At 49.9% G+C, this 24,506-nt stretch overlaps 1 protein-coding gene across 4 annotated transcripts in view; it reads left to right on the top strand.

The window, feature by feature from the left end:
- The window catches only part of LOC102106197 (opioid-binding protein/cell adhesion molecule homolog), a 290,882-nt gene extending 266,379 nt beyond the window's left edge, over nucleotides 1–24,503 (top strand). For 2 of the 4 annotated variants that reach the window (XM_005528459.2, XM_005528458.2), the window contains 6 exons: nucleotides 3,022–3,254; nucleotides 12,376–12,501; nucleotides 12,795–12,929; nucleotides 13,005–13,125; nucleotides 13,525–13,676; nucleotides 23,340–24,503. In XM_005528459.2, coding sequence (XP_005528516.1) covers nucleotides 3,022–3,254; nucleotides 12,376–12,501; nucleotides 12,795–12,929; nucleotides 13,005–13,125; nucleotides 13,525–13,676; nucleotides 23,340–23,440 — 868 coding nt within the window. In that variant the 3' untranslated portion in view covers nucleotides 23,441–24,503. Of the gene's footprint in view, nucleotides 1–3,021; nucleotides 3,255–12,375; nucleotides 12,502–12,782; nucleotides 12,930–13,004; nucleotides 13,126–13,524; nucleotides 13,677–23,339 lie in introns of all 4 variants that reach the window. The other 2 variants (XM_088066805.1, XM_088066804.1) reach the window with 1 other exon arrangement.
- The last annotated feature ends 3 nt before the right edge of the window (nucleotides 24,504–24,506 follow it).

Raw genomic sequence — 24,506 nt, 5'->3', positions numbered from 1 at the left:
GGGTGTAAGTGGGATGCAGAGATGGAGGAGCTGATGGGACAGGTCACGTTGCACAAAGAAGGGATGCGTGGGGGAGCTGGGATACAGCGTGTGCTGGGGGCTGATGATATTGTTCCCAAGATATTCCCCCTGCCTTGCTGATGGGCTTTCTCCAGGTGAACTGCAGAACCAGGGTAAGTTTATTTCCCTCCCATGTGACAGGCTCTTTATTGTCTTTTGTCCCTTCTGGATTCGTAAGGCAGTTTCTGGAGATGGATACGGTGCCTTCAGGAAACTGTTAATGGGGGTTTGTCTTTGGTTTTAATTAGATCCCTTCAAGGGAAAACCTCCTGGCCTGCTTTATTATCCAGCTTTGTCAGAGCTTGTCTGCTTTATCTAAACACTTTGCAGAAGTCTCTTTACCTGTTTGCTTACTGGAGACATTATCATAATCCTGGTCAATTGGAAATGGGGAGCAAAGACGGCTCAGCAGACAAGCGAGTGCCATCAGCTTAGCAGCTAATGGAGATCACTTTCCCAGACAGGTAATGAAGCTGATGAGGTGCTCCTAGTGCCAGGGTATCTGTCCGTGCTCTCTTTGCAGTGCCAATTGCCAGGGCCTGGAAAATGGGTGGTGGGAAGGTGAGGTCAGCTGAGAAGGTGCCTTCAGGAATGCCATGTGCTCTGTGCCAGCTGATGGATGGGGCTTTTCTTCCATTAGTGGTTCTGACACATTCCCAGGAGGAGCAGGAGGGCTGTTTTTTTGAAGGAGGGTGGTTTGTCTGGTGGTCTGTAGCAGGGGACAGTCTGGGCTCTGGTGGAGAGGAGCATGCTGCACAAAACCAAAGGGACTTGGTCCTAAATTAGCTATTGGGTGACAGTGGCTGAAGAGTGGGCTGGAGGAATGGGAAGGAGGAGCCTTTGCCTCCTTGCTCTTGGCCTGGGTTTGTTACAGAGGTCTCCAATTGCTGCTGCCTGCTCATTCCAAGTAGTTTTGAGGGCAGTAGCAGTCAACAGCACCACGGACAAGGGAGGGTGATGCCGTCCTTACCCCAGTGTCCACCTGGGGCATCCCTGAGTGCTCTTGCAGGTGCAGCTCTGAGATGTAAATGTGAGCTGTAAATGCAGAATGAACCACCCCAGTTCTCAGGTGTCCTGGACTGGCCCCAGATCTCCTCAGGAAGCACATCCCATAAGCGCCAGCCAAAGCTGGGCAGCAGCAGTTGAACGTACTCGGCGCCGGCACGGGCGTCTCATCCCTGTCACTTCAAACCCGAGTCCTTGTGCTTCACCCCTAATGAGGGGACCCGAGAGTACCTCGCAGGGCTGTAGTCTGGATATTTATATGAGCACAGACATGCAAGTTGTCTGTTTTACATATTGCTGCCCTGATTTTTCAGCGCACGCAATGAATAATTTACAGAAGCCGTGTGTAAGTATCTCTTTATTATTCATTATAATGAAGTGAGACAGCAGTAATAGTCCACTAGACTGGAATCCCCCAGGGCCGAACTTAACTCGGCTGTGTTTAGCTCTCCCCCAGTTAATTTGAAGGAAGAGAGGGCTCGGTTCCCGACAAGGACAATGCTGTGTGCCGGCACAGGGCTGCCTTGGTCCGGCAGAGCCGAGCTGGCGCCGGGGCATGTGTGACACCAGGCAGGCTCCCCTCGTGCCGGCGGTGCCGCGGCAGGCGTGGAGGGCCATCCGTCTTTCCCGGCGTCCCTACGTGATGTGGCTGGCAGAGACGTACAGCTCCTGCAAGGGGAAAATTACTTGTTTGCAGGAGAATATATGGCTCGTTCCTCTGAACTGAGCACCCGGGGGGACCCTCAAACATGCCAAGAATCGCCCCTTCCCTGCGCCCGATTAATAATCTCGATCGAGGTGACGCTCTGCAATCTCAGCAAGGGAGGCATATAACACCCCCAGAGCCTGGGAAGGAGAGGGGCTGGGAGGGGGACAAGGACAGGAACAGCCTCCCAGCCCCTCTATGAATTTACAGGCACGTGGAGAGGGACTCACATGAGATTCTTGATTGACTGTCAGTGCCTCTTGCTACGATCTTGGCTGCACAAAGCTGCGGCAGCTCTGCCACTGCCGGCACTAGCTCACGTCTAGCTTGATTTTCCCTGTTTTTTTTCATGCAAAGAGAAAGTTTCCCTAGCCTGGTCCTCAGGTGGCAAAGGTGAAACTCCCCAGAGATGCTCTTAATTTAACCAAATGCTCAGAGCTTTTGCTGCAGATTCCATGGCAGCAGCAGAGAATACCACAAGTAAATAGATGGAGAAGAATCTATCAAAGAGCATGAAAAAGCCATGTTTTCCAGGAACATTTTAATTCCCTTCCCCCCCATGCCATCCTTTGCCAAGTGTAACTCAGCGCTGTGGACCGGAGCTGCTGAGCTCCTGCACGTCTCAGAGCGGGGAGGGTGGGAGCCAGGCAGGAAATAAATAATGGAAACGAGCGTGTTGTGTTTTCAAGGCACTTGTAGGATTTACAGCTGCTTATCCAAATGTTCCCTTCCCTTCCCTGTGTGCTGGTTTGGCCATCTCCGGCTGTTTCTCTTCTTCCCCTCTCCCTGTGCATGTGCTGTGGCCCCTGTCCCCAGCAGTAGGGGTGTTTATCACCCCGGGGATGGCTCGAGGGCTGTGCCGACAAGCTGAGCTGTCAGCACATTTTACAGCTTCATCTGGAATTCTCAGTGCACAGCCAAGGCAAGGGGGGCTGGGGAGGTGGGTGAGAAGGGGGATAGAGATTGTCTGCCTGGCTTGCAGAGGTCAAACAATGGGAATTTTGTCTGTGGTTCCCCAGATGTGCATAAAAGAAAAAGGAAGGTTTTATTTCTGGCCAACCCACTGTTAATGTGAAATCTCACAAGATGGGGGGATGCGGAAACAGGGAGCACAGCCACGGCATGCAGCATCTCCATGCTGGCAGAGCTGGGGAGCCACACTCCCATCCTGCTCCCATCCCTTTTTGGGCCCCAGGATGCTGTGTGTGTGTCCCATTCCAGGTGTGTGACGCTCTGTGTGTCCCCTCCAGGTGTACTGTGGATGACCGGGTCACGCGGGTAGCGTGGCTGAACCGCAGCACCATCCTGTATGCCGGCAATGACAAGTGGTCTATAGACAACCGTGTGGTCATCCTGTCCAACACCGAGACCCAGTACAGCATCAAGATCCACAACGTGGACATTTACGATGAGGGGCCCTACACCTGCTCTGTGCAGACAGACAGTCACCCCAAGACTTCACGTGTCCATCTCATCGTGCAAGGTAGGTCTGAGCGTGCCTCGTGCTGTTGCCGGATGCTTTGATCTGGAAGGCTGCCTGGACTTGGGGAGGGTTTGGAGGCCCTCTTGGTAGTGGAGTTGGAGCCAGAATTAGTTGTTCCCATGGCATGGCATGGGAGCAGTGGTGTGGACAAGTGCTCACCATGCCAAGGAGGAGATGAACGTGCATTGTCTTGGCCTTGCTTTGTTTTATAGTTGTCACATCGTTGTTGTACAGTTGTCTCAGGACACCTGAGAAATGGCAATGGTCCAGCTGAGCTCTGCTTTATTCCCCCTTTGCCTGTCCCCTGCTGTGAATTTGACCTGTCTCCAGTGCTTGGAACCATGCTGCTCAGCTTGCTCCTGCAGGGATTCCTTAGTAAGGTTCTCAAGCACGCATTTGAAGTTGCTTCAGGAGAGCCAAAAGCAATGTGCTGCCAGGCACAGAGGAGAAGCAGATCCCAACAGCACAAGGATCTGTGCTTCTGGGAGAGAGGTCAAAGTCACTGTGGGGCCATGAAGGGCTCTTGGCACAGGGCTTCACAGGCAAGTGTTTTGATATAGCAGATGCTGTTGGGCTGCAAAGCAGTGTCCTGAGGCTGTTCTGATGGGGGGATCCAGGTGCTGGCAGATCAGAGGGGCCTGTAGCACTCTGATGGATGTTTCCTCAGGATTCTTGTGGCTTTGCACCAGCTACTGGCTTTTTGTCTGGTCTCTAGATTAATTTTTCAGAGTTAGTGTTAGTTCAGGTTAGATAAAGATAATGAAAGTTTCCTAATCCTCTTAAAGAAGATTTATTTTGCTGAGTAGAAAGCTCTCGGAATACAATAAAGCGTGTATAAAACCAGGACCTAATCTTTCCTTTAATTTCAAACAGCTGATGGGTATTGATTTTGCAATGAGCAAATCTGAAAACTTTCTCAGCCTTGACACGTCTGAGAAGCCCCCAGCAGAGTTATGTATGTATTTATGTACCCTTCTCATTGGCTAGAGGCAGGGGTTGATTGTGGTCACCTATCCAGCAGGTTTTCCTGCCTGGTGGGAAGTCCCAGATTGTGTGCACCAGGCTGTGGTGAAGAAGAGGAGTGCTCACTTCGGGAAAGGGGGAGCGGAGATCCACTGCAAGCATCCCTGCATCCCCTTGTTTGGAGCTGTCCCTCTCCTCCTTTTTGAGCTGTGTGCGAGCTGTCCATCTGTGAGGTTTAATCTGTTTATCCTGTCTGCTCTCTAATCGTGCTAATCCATCCAGTCAACACTGGTGAAGTATCCGAGTGCTTTGCACCTAATGAAATCAGGTGAACTGGCGGTGATGAGCACCCCTGCCCTCACCCCTTTTTCAGGGTGGTGCAGGCACTTGCCAGGCATGGGCAGGTGAAGGTGAGAGAGTTTGTGTCCAGAGTGACAGTCTGCTGCTGAGCCATTCCTAACCGTGCTGGGGAAAGGTTTTCTCCTGGTGTGAGCAAGTTGTGTTGAATTGCTCCCACCGCAGCGATGACTGTGGCTCTCAGCAGTGTCACCTCTGCACAGCTGGAGGGAGGCATGAGAGGAACTGGGGGTGCAGGCACAGGTCAAGTGGTCCATGCTGAGCAGTGTCTGTGCTTCCCTTTCAATGTGTTAAGCTCAAACCACACTGTTTCCCCAGCTGAGAAAATCCATCCCTAGGTGCCTTTGATGGTGGTGACGAGAGAGGCAAATCCTCCTGTGCTCTGTTCAGCCTGAGGAAGAGGAGTTTGTATGGAGCAGCCATCCAGTATCTGAAGGAGCCTACAAGGAAGTTGAGAGGGACTCTTTGTCAGGAACTGTAGTTAAAAGGAAAAACGGGTTCAAACTGAAAGAGAGGAAATTTAGGCTTGATGTAAAGAAATTCCTTCCTGTGAGGGTAGTGAGGGCCTGGTACAGATTTTCCAGAGAAGCTGGACTCATCCCTGGATGTGTTCAAGATCAGGTTGGACGGGGTTTGGAGCAACCTGGTTTAGTGGAAGTTGTCCCTGCCCATGGCAGAGGGGTGGAATGAGATGATCTTTAAGGTCACATCTAACCCAAGCTATTCCATCATTCAGCTCTGCTGCAGTTTCTCGGTGGCTACATTCTGCTTTCTGTGAGGGTGAACAACATACAGTCCTTTGCTCAGGGCTGAGAGGAAAGGAATGATTTTCCAGAGATGGATTTGGTCCTGGCTGTTACTACAAGCAGAGCACACGCTGCAGGGATGGGAGCAAAGCCCTGTTTCTGGCTGTAAAACTGAGGTTTAGGTCTGTCCTCTGTTTGCTGCCCTCATTGTGCCAGCAGGATGGCAAACAAGCAGTAATGACCAGTTAGCAACTATATTCAGGTCAATTAATTTCTATTTGTATTTTGCAAAACTATAAGTTGGCCGGAGAGAGTATTGATTCTTTGTGCCCGTGTTCAATTGGGTTTTAATTGTGCTACTGAGGGGCCTGGCTTTCCCTCCCCACAACCCAGCGATAAATCTGCCAGGGAATCGCCGTCAACACTAAATGTGTCTCTTAGTAGCACTATTAATATGTCTCTTGCATTGGTTCATTGCAACAGCCGTTAACAGGGCTTATAAGAGCGTAGATGGCAGGAAGCCAGAGGGTTGTTTTTGTCTCCCTTTTCCTCTTTTTGTCAGGAGCTGCCTTGTGACGAAGGGATGGATGCTTTCAGAGACATGCGTGGTGTTTATGGCGTTCTGGGGAGAGTTTGGGACGCAGAGAGAACAAGCATTTAAGCTCATATAAATAGAAGATGAGCCACCCTGTCCTCCTCTCGTCATGAAGGCTGCAGTGGAGCTGAAGTGGGGTGGACCTTGCTGAGCCCTCCTGCCTGTGGGGTGAGCACTGTGAAGGCCACCTCTCAAAAAGAGGGACAGGGAGAGCTCCTGGGAGGGGCAGGTTTGCAAGGAGGAGCTGGGAGACCTTAATGGCATCATGCTGCAGGATGGTTCTGGTGTGAGGAGTGCGGTAGACCACAGGCAGGACACAGCCCTGCCCTCATGGCTTGGGCTGCTTCAGGGTGTGTACTTCAGTCAGAAACCTGGAGCTCAGGGTCAGTGTTTTGGTGGAGGCTGTGAACTTGGGATCCCTTCTGGTAGAGATTTTGGTACCTTGGTACTGGCCATTCCTACCTAGCAGTGGTCTTTGGTATTTCTTAGATGTCCTCTGTTTCTGATTCATTTAGAGAACCCTTCCCTGTACTGCCTTAATCCTACTCACCATACTGAAGCCTCTCCCAGCTGCTGGCATTGTTTGTCCTGTTTCTGGTTGGCACAGTCCATTTCCCATCCTGGTGTTTGCTGCTTTCCTGGCCCTCGGAACCAGGACAGGGTTTTGAAGGGCCATGGCATCATTTACAGGGTGAGGTTGTGTGGTGTGATATCCAAATGCACCTCAGGATGCTGGTCCTGTGTCTCACTCACCGCCTCTCAAAGCAGCACCAGTGCAGATGCAGCTTCTGTGTGAGTGTTTGAAAACCAAACTGAATCTTTTATTTTTCCCTTGTGATAACAAATGGCTCCTTAAGGTTCTCAAAGGGCCACCCCCATTGAGATCTTTTTCTCCAAAGGGAAAAGGTTGGATGGAAAGTTGCAGCTAGACCCCTGTCTCAACCTTCCTTCCTCCCTGAAGAAGCAGAGGATGGGCAAGACAGTGAAAACGGCCAAAGAAAGGTGGTGCAGGAGCAATGTGGCAGTGAATTCAAAGACAAAGCAGCCCAGAGAAAAACTGGAAGGAATATCAAAGTTTGAAGCAACTAGAGGGAGAAAAAAAACAAAACAAAAAAAAAGAGAGATGAGAAGAAAAGCGCAGAGACCTTAGAACAAAGGAAAGAGAGAAGGAGATGTGTGCACACAGAAAAGCACTGGAGCATCAAAAGGGCAGGAGGCAACAAAGGGGAGAAATGAAAGAATAATGAAGGAGTGAGGGCAGGGAGAGGGGGAAGGTCTGGAAGGAGGAAGAGTCAGAATGGCAGGCAAAAAACAACATGCACTGCCCAGATGGGAACAGCCACTGTCCCTAAAGCACCTGCCATCACGTGCTAACCCAAAATCTGGATGGGAGAACAGGAAAGGGACAGGATGGGGTGCACCCAACAGCATCCCTGGGCTCCCAGTCTCAAAGCTGCCTGAAACTGGTGAAAAGGAGCCATCAGGATGTGCCACAGGGACCAGCAGATGATTAATTACTGCAAGGAAACAAAACTGGGGAAGAGGAGGGAGAACTGGTGAAGTTGTTTCCCCATTATATTTCCGAGCAGAAAGAACGTTTTAGCTCGCACACAAATAGCTCCCTGGGAAGCACTCTCACTTCCTAATTGTTCATAAATTTACTGACAGGTGGTTACACAGTAGGTATAACACTGTGAGTTTTGGTTTTATTGCTTTCCCTGTCTCAACATGAAAACTTGGAGAAAAAAGATGCACTGCGAGCAGTCTGGTGACTCCTCCTGGCTAAGGGGTGCTCGGTGCCTGTGTTTCATTTTTGCCATGTTCCTTCCTGTAAAAGGATCCCACAGAGAGTGTTTTACTGGGGGAACTCTGTGAAAAGAGGGTGTTCAAGACCTGAAGCAAAGGGAAAAGTAAGATATTACCAAAATGGAGTGCTTGTAGAAAAAGGGAGGCCATGCCATGCAGCTTGCTTGGCAGGGAAATTTGACAAAGATCATTTTGTTGACCAAACTGTAGCTTTTAGAAGTGCTTCATCCGGTATCTCAATAAAATCAGCTCTGATGAGCCTCTCAGACTGGGCTGTCACCAGAATGGTTCGATCAGAGATGATCATCATCGCTGCTGAGAAGCAACACATTGTTAAAACTCTCGATGTCACCTCCTTGCCCCAGTCACCTCCCCTGTGGGAATATTGAGGTGCATTTGCACAGGGTCGCTCTGTGTGTCTCCTGCACCCCAAAAGCAGTGAGTTGGAGAGAGGGAAAACATTTCCATCTGCCAGCCAGGAGCTGGCTCTCAGGTGGCCCATTTAAGGGCATCAGCCCCAAGCAAGAGCTGTTCTAAGGAAAGTCTCGTCCTGCTGGTTCCTTCAGCAGACACACAGGGACTGGAGGAGGCCCCAGTGCCACCCTGCTGTGCTTCTCATCAGTGAAGGAGATGGAAAGCACAGGCAAAATGTGAGCTTTCAGCATATTTGCCTCTTTTGTGCTGACTTTCTGTACACTAATGAGACCTTGCACAGTGACACCTCTGACAGCCCCATCCTGCCTGTGCCGGGGAGGCTTGTGCAGAGCTGGAGATGCCTGGGGCTATAGGCAGCTGGGGTGCTGGGAAGGGAGGCAGCGTCATCTCCTGCAGGCATCCGTCCCCTGCTAGGGTGACAGTCCCTCTCCCTGCTGCTGACAGCATCACCTGTCACAGGACACAGCTGGACACTGCAGCTGGAGAGGGGAGGGAGCTGCATGAATGCTGCATCTCCCCAAAACAGGAGGTGTGTGAGAGGGGGTGGCAGAAGCACAATGTGCTGTGGGTGTGACAGTGTCCACAGAGGCTTCAGAGCTCCGAAGATGAGTTGTCCCTCTCTGCTGTCCCCATGGGGACCTGTCCCCCAAGTAGAAGTGGACAAGTGGCTGTTGCCTGGTGGTTTGAGGAGCCCATAGTTATCCATCTGTCATCTCCCCCTATCAGCAGTGTAGGAAGAGATCTCTTTTAATGGATTAGGAGCTAATGATGTGGAGGAGGGACATCAGTCGCATGTGTCAGCCACTGTGCTCATGCAGGCTCTCCGCTCCGAGGCGTGCAGCAGTAATGATCTGGCAGCTAAAAATAATCCAGGGCCACGGCGGCGAGTGGCTCCGGTAGGGATCGGCGCTCCGGAGCGGCCGGGGGATGAGTCAGCCCGCACACGGTGTGTGCGTCACCGTCATGTGCGGTCACCGATCACGCAGCCATTCCCGAGGTGCTGCATTTCCCGCACGGTTTGGTGGGGAAGAGGCGTCCCTGCCCGCAGTGACCATCCCTCCTCACGCTTGGGTGTCTGCTGTGGCTTGCCAGGGCCGAGCTTCCCCGTGGCTTTTGTCCCCAGATGGGACAAGTGCAAAGGCGTCACTGGTGGGTGGAACGTACCGGGGAGAGTCGCACAGATACCCCAGGTACCGCGTGTAGCATCACAGGACGTGGCAGCGTCACCAAGGCGTGACCCCATGGCCAGCCCCACAGCACCCAGTCTGGGAGGTGAGGGGAGGGACAGCACCTCACAGTCCCCACGGGTGGTGGCAGACACTGGCACGTGCCCAGGCCCACAGAAAGTGTGGATCAGCACATCAGGCAGTGCCGGTCTCGAGTGGTAAAGGAAGGAAATAAATCACGGGCTTATTGTTATTGAATTTAGTGGCATCGCTTTCACATTCAATTTCTCTTGATGGCTTTCCGAACAAACAAGAAATTACAGTGCAAATGTATTTTTTGGCTTACCAAACCTTATGCATTAACTTCCCTGTGATTAATATTACGCAGGGCTGACGAAACCCTCTGTGCGTCGCTCGTCGCTCCGGTGAGACTGTGCCGCTCGTCGCTTCCTCAGGATTTATCCTGTATTCAATTTGCTTGGATTTGCTTGTAGTTGTAGACTTCTGCAAGGAAGGGCCATGGATAAAAGGGGATAGAGAGGGTGTTCTGCCCTATTTTTCTCACTGCAGCTGTGTAGGGCTGTGTAGGGCAGAGGGAGGGAAATGTAGAGAACCAAAAGTAATTCAGGGCAAGGATGCTGTCAGCAGGTGAAGGACTAGGAACAGCACACACTGTCATGCTGGAGGACTGCAAGGCGTTAGCAGGGCTGCTTGACCTGGTTGGGGACCAGGAGGGATCTATGGGGCATGGGAGAGCCTTTGGACTCCACACTCAACACCGATCCCAAGCTGTCACCACCTTGAGACAAGGCAGCTTCAGTGGGATGTGCTTGTCAAGGCAGCCGTGCCTTGGCCATCCCTGTCTCATGGTATTGAGAGGTTTTATCCACACAGTCATGTTTGCCACCAAACTCACTCTGCCTGCATCCCTAAGTGGCCCCAGTTTCCACCTGCTCATCCCACAGGATTCAGTACTCCCATGGCAAACCAGGGTGTCCTTGAGACACCATCCTTGACAGCCCAGTCAGTGGGATCTATAAAAATGTAATCAAGGTCCTTCAATGTCCTTCTCCAAGTCCTGGTAACTTTGTAGGTAACGATTGCAGTCATGGGTATCGAGCAGCTCAGTGGGGTCCCCGTGCTGTCCACAGGTGTCCCTCCACCACATGTCCTGCTGGCTCACAGGGGCATTCCTGATTGGATTAGGGCAGCAGTGGAAGCACAGCCACGCTTCCCTGGCCTCTGGAGGTTTAGGAAATGCAGTTCCCCGCTGTGAGACCTGCTGGCATGGCTGTGTCAGCATCCTTTGCTAAGGGAAGGGCTTTCAGGCTGATGCGTGGGTTTGTGTGGCTTGGGGTTTTCCAAATGGGAGCACTGTGACTGTAGTGGTTTTGGGTAGTGGTAATTTTTTCCACAGGAATGAAAATATTTCTGTGCAGGAGGGGGACAGGCTCACATTTGTGCCCAGAGCATCAGTTTCTGCATCTCATTTTGTACTTGTGGTTTGGGACTCAGCAGACAGGAAAGGCATGTCAGCCTTGAATTGGAGGAGGCTGAGAGAGCAAGGATAGAACGATTACCATGATTTTGGTGATGCTCTGCATCACACAATGTCAATCTAGTCCTGCATCTGCAGGCAAAAGCACACAAGGAAGAGACAGGCTGCCATCTGCAGCAGGGGTGGCATCCTAAGATCTCAGCATCCTCTCTAACAATGGTGGTCACCCCAGACCAAAATTGCTCACGAGGAGAGCTGGTTTGCAGGTTTTCCTCCCAAATTTGCCCTAAACTAGGACACTCAGGAGCAGATGAAAAATGCCCAGTTGTGGGAAGCCTCATCCTGGATGTTCTTGTAGTTTTCAGATGTTCCTGGTACCAGTTTGAGGTGCTGTTACTGGGGGGGAGAGGTGCAAGGATGCTGGTGGTATGGATTAGTGTCATCTTGTCTGAGGAAGGGCCATTTGCAGCCTTCCTGGAGCTCATTGTGGCTGCGCTGTCGGAGTTGGGCAGTTCTGCTCTGAGCGTTAACTACGTTTTCCAGCAGTTGCCGGCACACACTTTTCATTTTTGGATTGCTGCTTTCCCCTGAAGGACTCAGACAATCTCCCTCTGCTATAACAGACTGTACTTCTATATTAATGTGTCAAGTTGCTGGGAAATTTACTGCTTTGCAGAACCATAGGGCTGCAGAGCCCGTGCCGCATCTTTGCCATGGCTCATCCTGCTGTGCTGCCTCTCCTGCTCCAGGAGAGAGGAGAACCTCCCTGGGAGTGTGAGGGGAGCTTCCCTGGGGGTGCAAGGACAGCCAGGCAGCCCCACTTTCTCTCTCTGGTGTTGGCCACCGTGGTTTTCAGGTGATTATCCTGGAATCTCAGCACTGTGGGAGAGCCCTGGGTGCAAGGGCTGGGCACCTGATGCCACTTGGCCTGGGCTCTCAGCATGTTGTGTGCTTGGGGAGGGGGCACAGGGCATCCCTTCTGGCTGGCATTGTAGGTATGGTGTTTTGTCTGGGGAGAGTTGTTAAATGTGGCCTCATTTACTCCCTGGGGTGCAGACCCTTTAGGGGTTGTGTCCGACAGCCCAGAGCACCAGGAAGCAGCATCGGCAAGCGAGCTTTAATTGCTTTTTGCCATGGCCAGGGATATTTATGGGTACGGAGATTGCCAAGTTATTTATTAGATGAAGTATCTGGGGATAGAGTAATATAAATCACCCTGGCCAGTATTGAAGGAGCAGACGCTCAGTAATTTAAACAGCTTTAATAAATATGCTAAAATATGAGCCTTGTCTCAGGCCATAACAAGAGCTGGTTATCGGGGTCTCAGCCATGGAGTGGGGGGGCTGGCACAGTGAGTGGACCCCTCCACACCCCAGATCCATGCTTGGCTCCAGTCCAAGGTCCTGGTTTGGAGACATGGAATTGCTGACTGCAAAGGGCAGTGGAGCGGACACCAGCGTCACACGATGGGACAGGTCTCATGGCTGGGGCCTCCCTGCTGTGCCTGACAAGCTGGTGTGTTGATGGTGTCTTTGGTGGCCTTTATGTCTTGCAGTGCCCCCCCAGATTGTCAACATCTCGTCGGACATCACCGTGAACGAGGGCAGCAGCGTGACCCTCATGTGCCTGGCCTTTGGGAGACCGGAGCCCACCGTGACGTGGCGACACCTCTCCGGGAAAGGTGAGCGCTTGCTCGGTGGATGAACTTCCTGGGTTTGAGAGGGGTCATCCTGGCCTGTCTGGGATGCATGGTTGTCCCTGTAGAGGTGGTCAGGGTGGCATTAAGGTGACTCAGAGTCAGAGGTGCTGACATTTTGGTGTGGACTGGGATGGGCTGAGGATGCTTGTCAAGTGCTTCCTGGGTGGAGGGGATGCCAGATGCCCAGGCAGGGGGTGTCGGGGCAGGGGGCACAGGGAGGTTCCTGGTGTTGGTGTCCATGGGTGACGGTGCCACACGTTCAGTACATCCCTCAGGGCAGACCTTTGTGAGTGAGGACGAGTACCTGGAGATCACAGGGATCACGCGGGAGCAGTCCGGGGAGTACGAATGCAGCGCCGTCAACGACGTGGCCGTCCCGGACGTGCGGAAAGTCAAAGTTACCGTCAACTGTGAGTGCAGGGCACCGGGGAATGGTGGGGGTGGGCACACATGGCCCAGTGTGACACAGCACCATGTCTCTGCAGACCCACCGTACATCTCCAACGCCAAGAACACGGGTGCCTCGGTGGGCCAGAAGGGCATCCTGCAGTGCGAGGCTTCGGCCGTCCCCGTGGCGGAGTTTCAGTGGTTCAAGGAGGACACCAGGTGAGGGGCTGCAGAGGTGGTGGAGCACGGGGGTCAACTGCAGCCTTGGGGTGAGGAGGTGAGGAGGTGAAGGGGGGTGACAGTGCCTGAGGGCATCATGTGGAAAAAGGCTGGGATCAACTTATTTTGGTGGGTGCTCAGCTAAGGGCTGAGGAAATCCCAGAGCTGTTTCTCCCAGGGATGGTGGCTGTGGGACACATGGGTCAGGCTGGGCTATGGGATGGAGAGCAGAATGGAGAGTCTGTGTTCAAAACTGGGATGCACGAGTCCAGCAGGGGAATATGTGGGTGTATAGTGATGTTGGCTGGTGGGAAGCCAAGGGGTGCCCAGGGAGGGGCAAGACCCACCCTGGAGCCCCAGCCCCGTTCTCCCATCGCTGCTGTCTGCCTTCCTCTGCAGGTTAGCAAACGGGCTGGAGGGGGTGAGGATCGAGAGCAAGGGCCGCCTGTCCACGCTGACCTTCTTCAACGTCTCGGAGAAGGACTATGGCAACTACACGTGCGTGGCCACAAACAAGCTGGGCAACACCAACGCCAGCATCATCCTCTATGGTAGGTGCTGCTTCTTTGCAGTAAGGTGAGGAGACAAGGAGGAACAAGAGAAGGAGAGTGAAGAGGAGGTATTTGGAGAGGAGGAGGAGGATGAAGAAGAGGAAGAGGAGGAGGAGGATGCAGAGGAGTTTGAAGAGCATGATGAAGAGGAGGAGGAGGATGAAGAGAAGCAGGCTGGCAGATGGCCAGTGGTGGAGCGATGGAGCAGAGCTGGCTGTATTTGGTGTTCCTCATCCATTGAGGTGCCAAACAGCACAAACCCCGAGCAGGGAGGTCCTGCCAGAGGATGCTCAGAGGATGAGATCTGTGTCAGCCCGACGCTGGGTGCACAGCACAGCTGGCCAACAGTCGGCTGAACCCTGGTGTTGCTGGAGCACAGGGGTGAGGAGGGAGCCTGGGACAGGTGAGAACGCGCTGCGGGTGCATGGTGTGGGGGTGTTCCCTTGTTTGCTGCCGGCAGGACTTGCCAGCATGAGCATGTTGTACTGGCAATAGCAGGACAGGTGACATCACCCTGGATTCAGGTGGCCAGGGCAGGAAGGTGTCATCAAGGACAGCTGTCTTTGAGGAAGGTGGTGTGTACCTGTGGCTCATTCCTTTGGCATTCTGACAAGACAAGAGAGCTGTCACGATCCAAGGGTGGACAGCAGGGGTCTGCCTTCCCCCCGCTGGGCTCCAGCAGGAGGGAGAGGATGGAAGTCGGGTAGCAGGCTCAAGGAGATGTTGAGAGGGAGAGGAGTTTCCACACCAGCTTGGACTTTGGCAGCATCAGGATGGACAGTGGGAGCAGAGCTTCACACTGTGGTGGGGCTATGGTGATGTGGGGTGGTGGGAGGGGCACACCTTTGGCTTTGGTTGTGGGCTGGCCAGCTCATTCAGGTGTTTTCTGCTCCACTCTGTTCTGTTGTGTGCCAGTTCTCGTCTGCCCAGGCCTGATTTCTTCTCTTTGGGCCAAAGCTCTGGGTTCTGTTCTCTCTCCACTGTTCTGGTCTGTTCTCTTGTGTTTTACTTTTTTGGTGAAGAAATTTTTCCCAATATCCAGTATAATGCAGTATAGCATAGTAGACTATATATAATGTAATACAATACAAATATAATGTTGTATAGATTTTTCATAATGATATATCAATAATACAAATATATAGGTATGAAAACAATATTATTCATATATTTAATAGTATGTCTTGTTGACATGTTATATAAAAACATATTGTTCTTTATTATATATTATTTACTATGCTCATAGTATATAAATTATAGAATATCTAATATACATTATTAGGTTTTATATAGTGCAAAATATAACTTACAATACATGAGGTATTTTATATATATAAGGCCTAGGAGTTACAGTGGCAGTGCTGAACTGATGGCTGGATTTGATGCTCTTAAGGGTCTCTTCCAACCTTGATGATTCTTTGACTCTATAAATATTGTATTTATGATAATTAGTACATAAGTAAGTACATTAAGTTTCCAATTAAGTTTCCCCAATATCCATTTTTTTCCTGTTTCCCTGTCCTGCTGGCTCTCTTACACTTGCTCTTACCCTAATGTGAGACAAAATAACATCTCCTAAGTCTCTTTTTTCCATGACTTGAAACCAGACTAAAGAAAAGGTTGCAGTCCAGGTAACTCCCTCTACTCAGAAGGAGACTGGATTAGGGATTTTTGGTTTTGTTCCAAGTTATCTCATGGTTATCTTCTATTTGACAGCATATATTTTCAGACATTTTTCCTTCTCTCAGCAGTTAGTGTTGCTCTTTACACACTCCTCTCATGACAGCACAGCAATCCTCTCACACTGGTTATTAATTGATGCCAACATGCAGAGAAAACAAAATTGCACCCCATTTTAATAAATTAATCCCCCAAACACATCCAGCAGGTTGAAATGAAGTGCATTAGAGGTGATCCCATAGATGGCAAAACAGGGATATTAAAAATCATCCATAAAAAGTGAGATGTAGGAGCCCAATCCTGTGGCTGAGTTTGTAAAACTCTCCCTGCCTTGGAGCAACTCCTGTTTGTGATGGTCTGTTCAGTGAAACGCTAATATTCCTCTAATCCTTGTTTTATATAAGGAAGATTAGGAAAATATTTACTAGTGAGACAGCAAGACAAAGCCTTAGGAAGGAAAAGTTAAAATGTTCTATTTGTTTCCATGTGGGTATTTACCTGCATCAACACTGAAGCTTAAATTTGTCTTTGAAAGGATATTGGCACATCCTTTGGATATTACTGTGTGAATGCTCAGGACACCTAAAGCTATTTTAATTTTGTAAAGTTTAATGGAGAAAAAGGCAAACATTCATATTCTATTTTTCCCCCATCTTTCAAGAGTGTGTTGAGTGAAACACACTGGAGCAGTGAGGAGCAGGCCATGGAGTGAGCTCAAAAAGGAATTTAAGCAGGTGGGATTCCATCCTTCCTCAAGGATTGCGCTTTTTTCATTTTGTGAACATGTTGTGAAATTCAACAGCTTGTCAGTCAAAACTGCAGCTTCTTGGAAACCCAGGGGAGAGTGGAAAAGATGGGCTCTGTGGAGAGCTTCTATTTGGGTTTGTGCGTGGTGTTTCTTGGACAGTCTCTGCCAGCCTTTGCCAGAGGGGAGAGGAGCACAAGTGGTTGGAAATCTGCTAATTCTTTTATTTAAAAATGTCATGTCTGGGCTCACTTTTTGCATTTTGTACTTGCTGTTTATATATGGAGATAAGAGTGAAAAATCACCCAAACCTGGGTCTTTACATCTCTTTCAAATGCAGAGTGTCCCTCAGTCACCAAGGGAAATCCCCCCAAGCCCCCAATCCAAACTGGGAGCTCTGGGACTTTTTATTGGCCCTTTCCATTGAAGAGCTATTGGAGTAAAGAGAGATGGAGATGTTTTATAAAAGATGCCATCTGCATTTTTCTGATGTTCAGGGTCTCATTTCTAGTATGTAATCTTTATGATTGATGATTGGGTGAATTAACTGAATATAAGTTAAAATACCAAGTGTTAGATGTGATTTAAACCAATTATTCTATGGAGAGATAAAATCTTTTCATGCTTTATTGTGCACTCTCTTAAGAATCAGCAGCTTCAGACTAAATACATAAAAGCAAGGGAAAGCAATTATGTCTTTAAGAATAAGAGCTCTGATTCAATATTTAAAGACTGCTTGACTTAAAACACTTAAAACCCAAGTCATAGAATCACAGAATGGTTTGGGCTGGAAAGGACCTTAAAGCTCATCCAGTTCCAACCCCTGCCATGGGCAGGGACACCTTCCCCTATCCCAGGCTGCTCCAATTCCTGTCCAGCCTGGCCTTGGACACTTCCAGGGATCCAGGGGCAGCCACAGCTTCTTTGGAAAACCTACGCCAGAGTCTTACTAAAATTATTTGAATTTTGCAAAAAGAGTCTCAATGCAAAATATATGCAAAACAAACAAACAAAAAAAGGTAAGAAATAGCATCTTTGCCCTGTTTACCTATTGCTGTGGAGTGTCTGTGATTGCAGTGATTTTCTGTTTTTATTTGTGCACACAAACCAGTAATCTGACGTGCCTAGGAGATATTAGGAGTGGAAAATAGTAAGGAGAGGAGAAGGAGGCAGTGCTGTATTCAGGGAGTATAATTCTGAACCAGGTCTTTTGTACAGGAGAGAAAGTAATTACCCCACACCTATTTTTGTGCATTACAGGAACTTCGAAGGGCAGGTGAATCTGTCCAAATATTCTTTTGTGTCTGCCACCAACACTGCTTTTCGGGTCAAGGGAGCAGCTCACACCTAATGATGATGATCTACCCCTCTTGGATGATCGTGTGCTCTTATAATCAATTTTGTTTGAGCATGGGCATGACACAGCTTCTTGCTCATCACTCAATCTTCCTATCATTTCCTTCACCTTCTGGCAGCGCTTGGATTTAACATCTCAATGATCTAATGATGACCTAAGAATGATGAATATTTCATCATTCTTCAAGTTGCCACCTGCCATTATTAAAACCCCACAAAAAGTCTGAGATCTGTAAACTCTGAAGTTGCTGCCAAAGAGTCTGGGGAATTGCAATCCCAGCTTTATTTGGCTTCAGGAATCTGCTGGTGGGCAGCTCAGGAACTGGTGGTCACACACTGCTGAGTTGTGGTGCCACAGCCAGCCTGGCTGGAAGCAGTGGAGGGGACAGAACTCTGCTGGGTGGGGAGTTCCAAATTCTCTCTGGTCAATAATAAAATGATTTTTTTTGCTGTTAATTGAGTGGGTTATGCTGTCTGGATGTTCTAGGTGGGATCAGGGCAGATGTCCAGCAGGTGGCTGATGTTGGGGGATGGCTGTGCTGGTGCTCAGAGCCTCCTGACTCCGTGCTGAGCCATCCCTCCCCTCATCTCCTGCTCCAAACACCCCTTGGGAAATGGCAACTCTCCTCTGGAGCCAGCCTGGGAGAGCTGGGAGTGTTCATCTGCAGGAGAGAAGGCTCTGGGGAGACCTTAGAGTCCCTTCCAGTGCCTAAAGGGGCTCCAAGAGAGCTGGAAAGGGCTAACTCTTGTGGTTAGTTGGGGTTATTTGGTCAACTAATTATCTTTTGGGGTTACCTGGGACAAATTCACATTCTGTACTGTATGATTACTTTAGATCATTGGCTTACTTTGGCTCAATCAATTAACACTGGGGGCTACTGCAGCTCACTGGGGTTACTAGAGTTCAAACTTATTCTGGGAAGAGCACTTTGAGGTTACTTGAGGTCAACCAGTTAGTATTTGGGGTTACTATAGGTCATTTGGGTTATTATAGGTCATTGGGGTTACTAGAGGTCAAACTTGTTCTGTGCAGAGCACTTTGAGGTTACTGGAGGTCATTATTTGAGGTCAACCAGTTCATATTTGGGGTTACTACAGGTCATTGGGGGTTATTTGAGGTCAACCAGTTCATATTTGGGGTTACTACAGGTCATTGTGGGGTTACTCTAGGTCATTGGGGGTTATTTGAGGTCAACCAGTTCATATTTGGGGCTACTTTAGGTCATTTGGGTTACTTGAGGTCAGCCAATTTACATGGGATTATTTGAGGTCACGTTCCATCTCTAGGGACCATGCTGGGCTTCACTGAGTTCAGCCATTTTTCTTGTCCCAGTATCTGAGGTCACCAGCTCCAGCAGTGACACCAGAGCTTGAGCCTGAGTTTGTGTCCCTGTCACGACTCCTTCTGCTCCATTTCACACCAAGGAATGCCCCTGTGCTATTGCTGTGTCACTCCTGCCTGCCGTGGTGCCAGTGCTGTGTCAGTCCCACCCTCACCCCAGCTTGCCTGGTGACTTTGAGTTCCCTTGTCACCATGAGTTGCTCATGACAGGCTCCCTGGCCCTTCCCTCTGGCCCCTGGGCTGTGCCTCCAAATTCCATCCCACCCATGTCCTGTGAGCACCTCTTGGCTGTCTGCACACAAGCTCCTCCTGCATTCCATTTTTTGGGAGAAGATGCAGATCCTGAGGATCTGGAGCAGAGTGAAGCTCTCCAGCTCCATCTTCTCTGGCTGGTACCCCTGGATCTCTGTGTCCCTCTGTCCATACCAACCTTTACCTTCTGCAGCTGCAGATCTGGTGAGATGTTTCAAAGACACCAACACAGCTTGAAACCTTAAACCAGGCTTTATTAGGCAATCATTAACACGACACAGCAGCCAGGGTTAGGCTTTAATCATCATCAACATATAGGTAAAAAATTAGTCTTTAATAAACTTGGCCTAAATTATCCATGAGTCTCAAATGGGAGCACTTTTATCAGGGGGCAGAGGTTGTGCCATGGCACTGTGGTTTGGGCAGCTTTGGAGGTGAGGGGGAAGAGCTTCCTTCATGTCTTGGTGAATGAAGCCAGAGCTGAAGTGGGATATCTTCTTTTTCCTCAGTATTTATCAATGTTCTCTTCTCCATCTTCCTGTGAAGGGATGAGGGAAAATCTCACCTCTTTTTCACTGAGTTTTTTGTTTTGTAGAGTTTCTCCCAGCACATTCCCTGTTATCCTGTGGGGTTACTTTGCCTTCATCTCTTATCTTCTCTTTCACACTTTCGTGGTTTTTCTTCTCTTTCACACTTTTATTTCCACTTTGTCCCTGTACTTCACACGTGCAGTTGTCTTCCTGTGTTTGGTACTTACTCTGGGTTTTCTCTTAGCTATTTCATGAAATGCCAATTGCTGAATTTGCCATTAGATGCTGTAAATAATCCATATATTATACTATTCTATAAATGCTTACCTATAGCCATTGCTCACTTTACCACAGTGTTCCAGGCTCTGTGTTTGTGGCCAGCCTAAGGTCCTGCTCAACTTGTGCCTCCTTTTCATGTGCAAGAAGCCAGTGCTTTTTCTTCCTTGCTCTGCCCTGGGTGGCTGTTCAGTCACAGGGGTGAACATCCCTTTTGGAGTCTTCTTAGAATCATAATTTGAGTTGGAAGGGACTTTTTAAAGGTCATTTAGTCCAACCACCCTTCAATGAGCAGGGACAGGCCTTGAGGGACCATGCAGTTACCTGAGAGAAAATATCAGGAAAAATCTCATCCTGGGGAGGTTGCCAAGACTTACTCCAGATGCTTCTGCTCTCAGACATGAGACACTGCACAGGCTTCCTCCCATCAGGTCCCCAGGACTTCCTCAGACATGAAGAATTGGACAGACTTTCCCCATTGGCTGCTGGTGTGCTCCATGAGAATTGAGAGCAGCCATTGTCCTTTCCTGAGCCCTCTAGGAAAGAGAGGCTCCAGCAGCACCCTGGGCATTGCATGTTCCTTTCTCATTTCTCCTGAGTCCTGAAAATGAAAGGCAGCAAGAGACACATTCTAAATTCTTCATCTCCACGTGTCTGTATCTCACCTGGAGAAGGGTGAACATTGCAACAAACTGGGAGGAGTGAAGTGGAAGGCATAGGACTTCTGTCCTGGACAGAAAGAAGGCAGGAAAAGAAAGGAAAAGCAATTTTTTGGTGCATGTGAAGGGACTGCTTAGTTCTGTAAACATCTGTGCTATTCCCATGGCTCACACTGGAGTGAGAGTGCCTCCAACATAGGCTAAGAAAACCCATTCACCATAAACTCACTGATTTCTTCTGACCTTTCTATTCAAGATCTTAGGAGAGAAACAAAATCCCAACCTTGCCATCTGTAGTCAAAGCAAGGTCCCAGAAAATCTAAGGTTGCCTCATGGACAAGGAAGGAAATAGCCAGGAAAGGAAGAAAATAGCCAGAAAAGTGGACACAAAATAAATCAAGAGGAGGAAAACTAAAAGCAAGCAATAATAAATAACTGCAATAATAAATAATTAGTAGGGGCAGCCAGAGTCCAGGTGCACTCACACCTCAATGCCCAGGCACTGGGGTTTGAGTAAAGCAGAGCCAAAATATTTGCTGGGTTGACAGGGCTAGGGAGCCTCAGCTGAGTTCACTCCCTGTCCCAGTGGGAGCTTCCTTTTCCCATAGAGAGTGACAGTTCAGAGAACACACAGGAGTCACAAGCAGCCTGGGATGCAATGAACCATCTGCCCTCATTTTGTGATCATATCTAATTACTACTTTATTTTCTCCCTGTATCTTTATTCTTGTCTCTTCTGTAGAGTATCTTTACAATCTTTACAAGGCCAAGCTGTCTGATAGTAGAATATATTCTTCCACAGAAAAGAATAAAGAATAAATTCAATAGAAAATATTTATTTTTTTCTAGTAATGACCCAGCATTTTTAGTTTTATTTCCTCTCTGTATTAGGTGACTTATCTATTTGGGAACTCTCCAACTCAACCACAATGAAATTGCTTTAGGATAGATTATGAAATTTCTAAAAGTGTCATTAAATCAAAGCCAATAACCAGTGCAGAACTGTGAACTAGAAAATAGAGATAAGAATTAGTCACACATTAAAATCCACATCTATAGAGATACTAGAGAAAGGCACCAATTTAGCAGTATTTGGGCAGGTGTAAATACATAAAAGTTTAAGCTAATCAGCATTTGGTATTAAATCTGCAGAAATTTTCACTGTTTTTATGGTTTTGGATGATGTTCTGAGCTGCTGCCATTTGGTTTGGGGGGGGTCAAAACCAAAGAAGAGGGAGCAGCAGCAGGTCTGAGGGAAACCGAGTTAAGGAGCCCTTTCCATTCTACCTGCAAAGGCTCTACCTGCCCCTAAGAAATGTGGGTTTCCACCTTTCATATCAGAAGGTCTATTCAGCAAGGAAATGTCTGATTATGGCATAGCTGTTCTACCCCTCTTGGATGATCGTGTGCTCTTATAATCAATTTTGTTTGAGCATGGGCATGACACAGCTTCTTGCTCATCACTCAATCTTCCTATCATTTCCTTCACCTTCTGGCAGCGCTTGGATTTAACATCTCAAACTCTCCTTTGCCTCTTCCTGAATTAAGATAAATGTTCACAAAAAAATCAGTAGATAAAAAGACAAGGAATAACACCATCCTGAGGAAATTATTATAACTGGGTATGATTTCATAGAATCACAGAATGATTTGGGTTGGAAGGGGCTACAGGAGAGCTGGGAAAGCACTTTTGATAAGGGCATGAACAAGGGGGAATGGATTTAAACTGAAAGAGGATGAGCTTAGACTAGACACTGGGAAAAAAATTCACTTAGAGAGTGGTGAGGCCCTGGCACAGGTTGCCCAGAGAAGCTGAGGCTGCTCCATCCCTGGAAGTGTCCAAGGACAGGTTGGACAGGGCTTGAAGCAACCTGAGATAATGGAAGGGTTCCTGGCCCCTGACAGGGGCTGGAACAAGATATTTTTCCAACCCAAACCATTCTGGGATTCTATGATGAACCCATGACAACCTATTCACAAATACATAAGAATCCCATTGACTTCACACTTCATCCATGCCCTGAGTTTTGATACTAAGACAGCTGAGCACTTCTTTCTCTATTTCTTCCTTCTCAGAATGCCAGGACTGGGACTCAGACCTGTGACTTCCCTAATTGCCTCTCCATGGCCATAGGAGTGCAGACAGACCCATGTCCCTGTGGCAGAGTGTGTGGTGACTGCCTCTGCTTCCCTCACTGCCCAGCTGTCTCATCCCATCCTGACTGGCCCCCTGTGTGCCCTGCAGCCTGAATAACAGCCCTAACACAACAAAAAAGCAAATCTCTACTCCAGTGGTGTACCCAGCCTCCTCCCTGCCTGACCTGCCTGCCAAGAACTGCCCCAGCAGCCCCAAAATGCTTCTGCATACCTGAGAATCCACATCTGGACAATGCCATTTCCTGAGCTGACCATCCTTTGTTAGCAGTCACAAGCTGTGCCACTCTGGAGCACCAAGGTCTCTGGTCCCAGTGGTTTTCACATGGTTGTTTGCATCAGGACTCTCCAAGGAGACTTCCAAGCATGGTGGGGCTGGACTGGCACCTGGCCAGGGCATCCTCCTCCTCCTCAGACAAGGACTGTGTGTCTCTGCTGTGTTCCTCAAGCTCTTTGCAAACCTCCTCACCTCCTCCTCAACACTGGCAATGCTCTCCAAATGATGGACAAATCCACCACCTCTCCAAGGGGGAACACAGCACCCTGGCCAGCTTAGGGGTGGGATGTGAACTGCAGGGACAATGGGGAGGTGGGCTCCCTTGGCTCTATCACATCATCTCAGCGCTGGCCCTAACGCTGTCCTTTCTCTCTCTTCTCTCCTCCGAACAGGGCCCGGAGCGGTGCACGACGGCGGCAACGCGGCGTCCCGGGTGGCTGCCGGCCTCTGCCTCTGGGCCACCCTCCTCGCTCGCCTCCTCCTCGACTTTTGATAAGGGAGCGGAGGGTCCCGGGAGGCCTCGCCGCATCTCTCCCCCGCCGCGGGCTCGGCCGCCGTGCCGCCTGGGGACTCCTCTCCATCGGACGGGCGATGCACCGGAGGACGGGCGGCGGTGCCGAGCGTCCGAGGATGGCCCCGTCTCCCACGTGCCGGGATCGTTCTCGCCGCCGGTTACGCTGTACAGACCCCACCACGTGCCACCAGACTGTCACCCGCCACCATCGCCCCGGGGATGTGGCCCGGCACAGACGGTGCCCCCCGTGGCTGCCTCATCTCCAAAGCCGGGGGCATGGAGCCGTCGGGGCGGGTGCCGCCCAGAGCCTTCACCGGGATGTCCGTCTCGTCGTCTCACTAAGCCGCCTATGCCCAAAAAGACCCCAAGGTTGAAGCCTCCTGGCTCTGCCTTCAGCCCTCTTGGTCCTGAATGTCAGTTCTCGTCGCCAAAGCTCCTCCCTAAGCACCCTGATGTCGCCAGCCCCCCATCACCTGCCTCTGCTCCTGACAGGATACTCTCTGGCCCTTTGGGAGAGGGTCACCGGACACAACCAGTTGTCCTTCAAGGGTCACGCACTTCCCACTGCTCTTTATTCCAGCTGACATCGTACCCCTGTGGCTCCCACTAAAACCCCCTCACCTTCCTGAGGACATGAGGCTGCTCTCCTGGGAACGTGAGCCCTGGGGACTGCCACCAGCCCTCCTAGAGACTAGAGCCTTCTTGCTGCATTGGGCAGCCAGGCCCTTACTCCTTGCTCCAGATCCCTGCCCACTCTGCTGCTGCCCCCCTGATGGCAGGGGCTGCCCCATGGCTCTCACCTTGATGCTCTGCCAGCACTTTTGGGGAGGTTTCTCTGGGCTTGTTCTCCAAGCACTTTCCAAGCTGCACATCAAAAGCACAGCATCACAGTGTGGGGCAGAGGCTTTGACTGACAGATCAAAACACCAGCTGACAAGGCCCTTTTGCTATGGCTCTGACAGTCATGACCGTCTGTATCTTTGCCCTTCAGAGGGCCCTGAGCTGCAATGTCCTCACTTTGCCTTGTCTCATGCCCATCATGTGC

The sequence above is a fragment of the Pseudopodoces humilis genome, chromosome 25, assembly GCF_049639895.1.
Source record: "Pseudopodoces humilis isolate 2021_Gansu_Grassland_sample_001 chromosome 25, ASM4963989v1, whole genome shotgun sequence".
Classification (NCBI taxonomy): Eukaryota; Metazoa; Chordata; class Aves; order Passeriformes; family Paridae; genus Pseudopodoces; species Pseudopodoces humilis.
The sequence above is the reverse complement of the archived record's forward strand: the minus strand, read 5'-3'. Positions and strand labels throughout refer to the sequence as shown.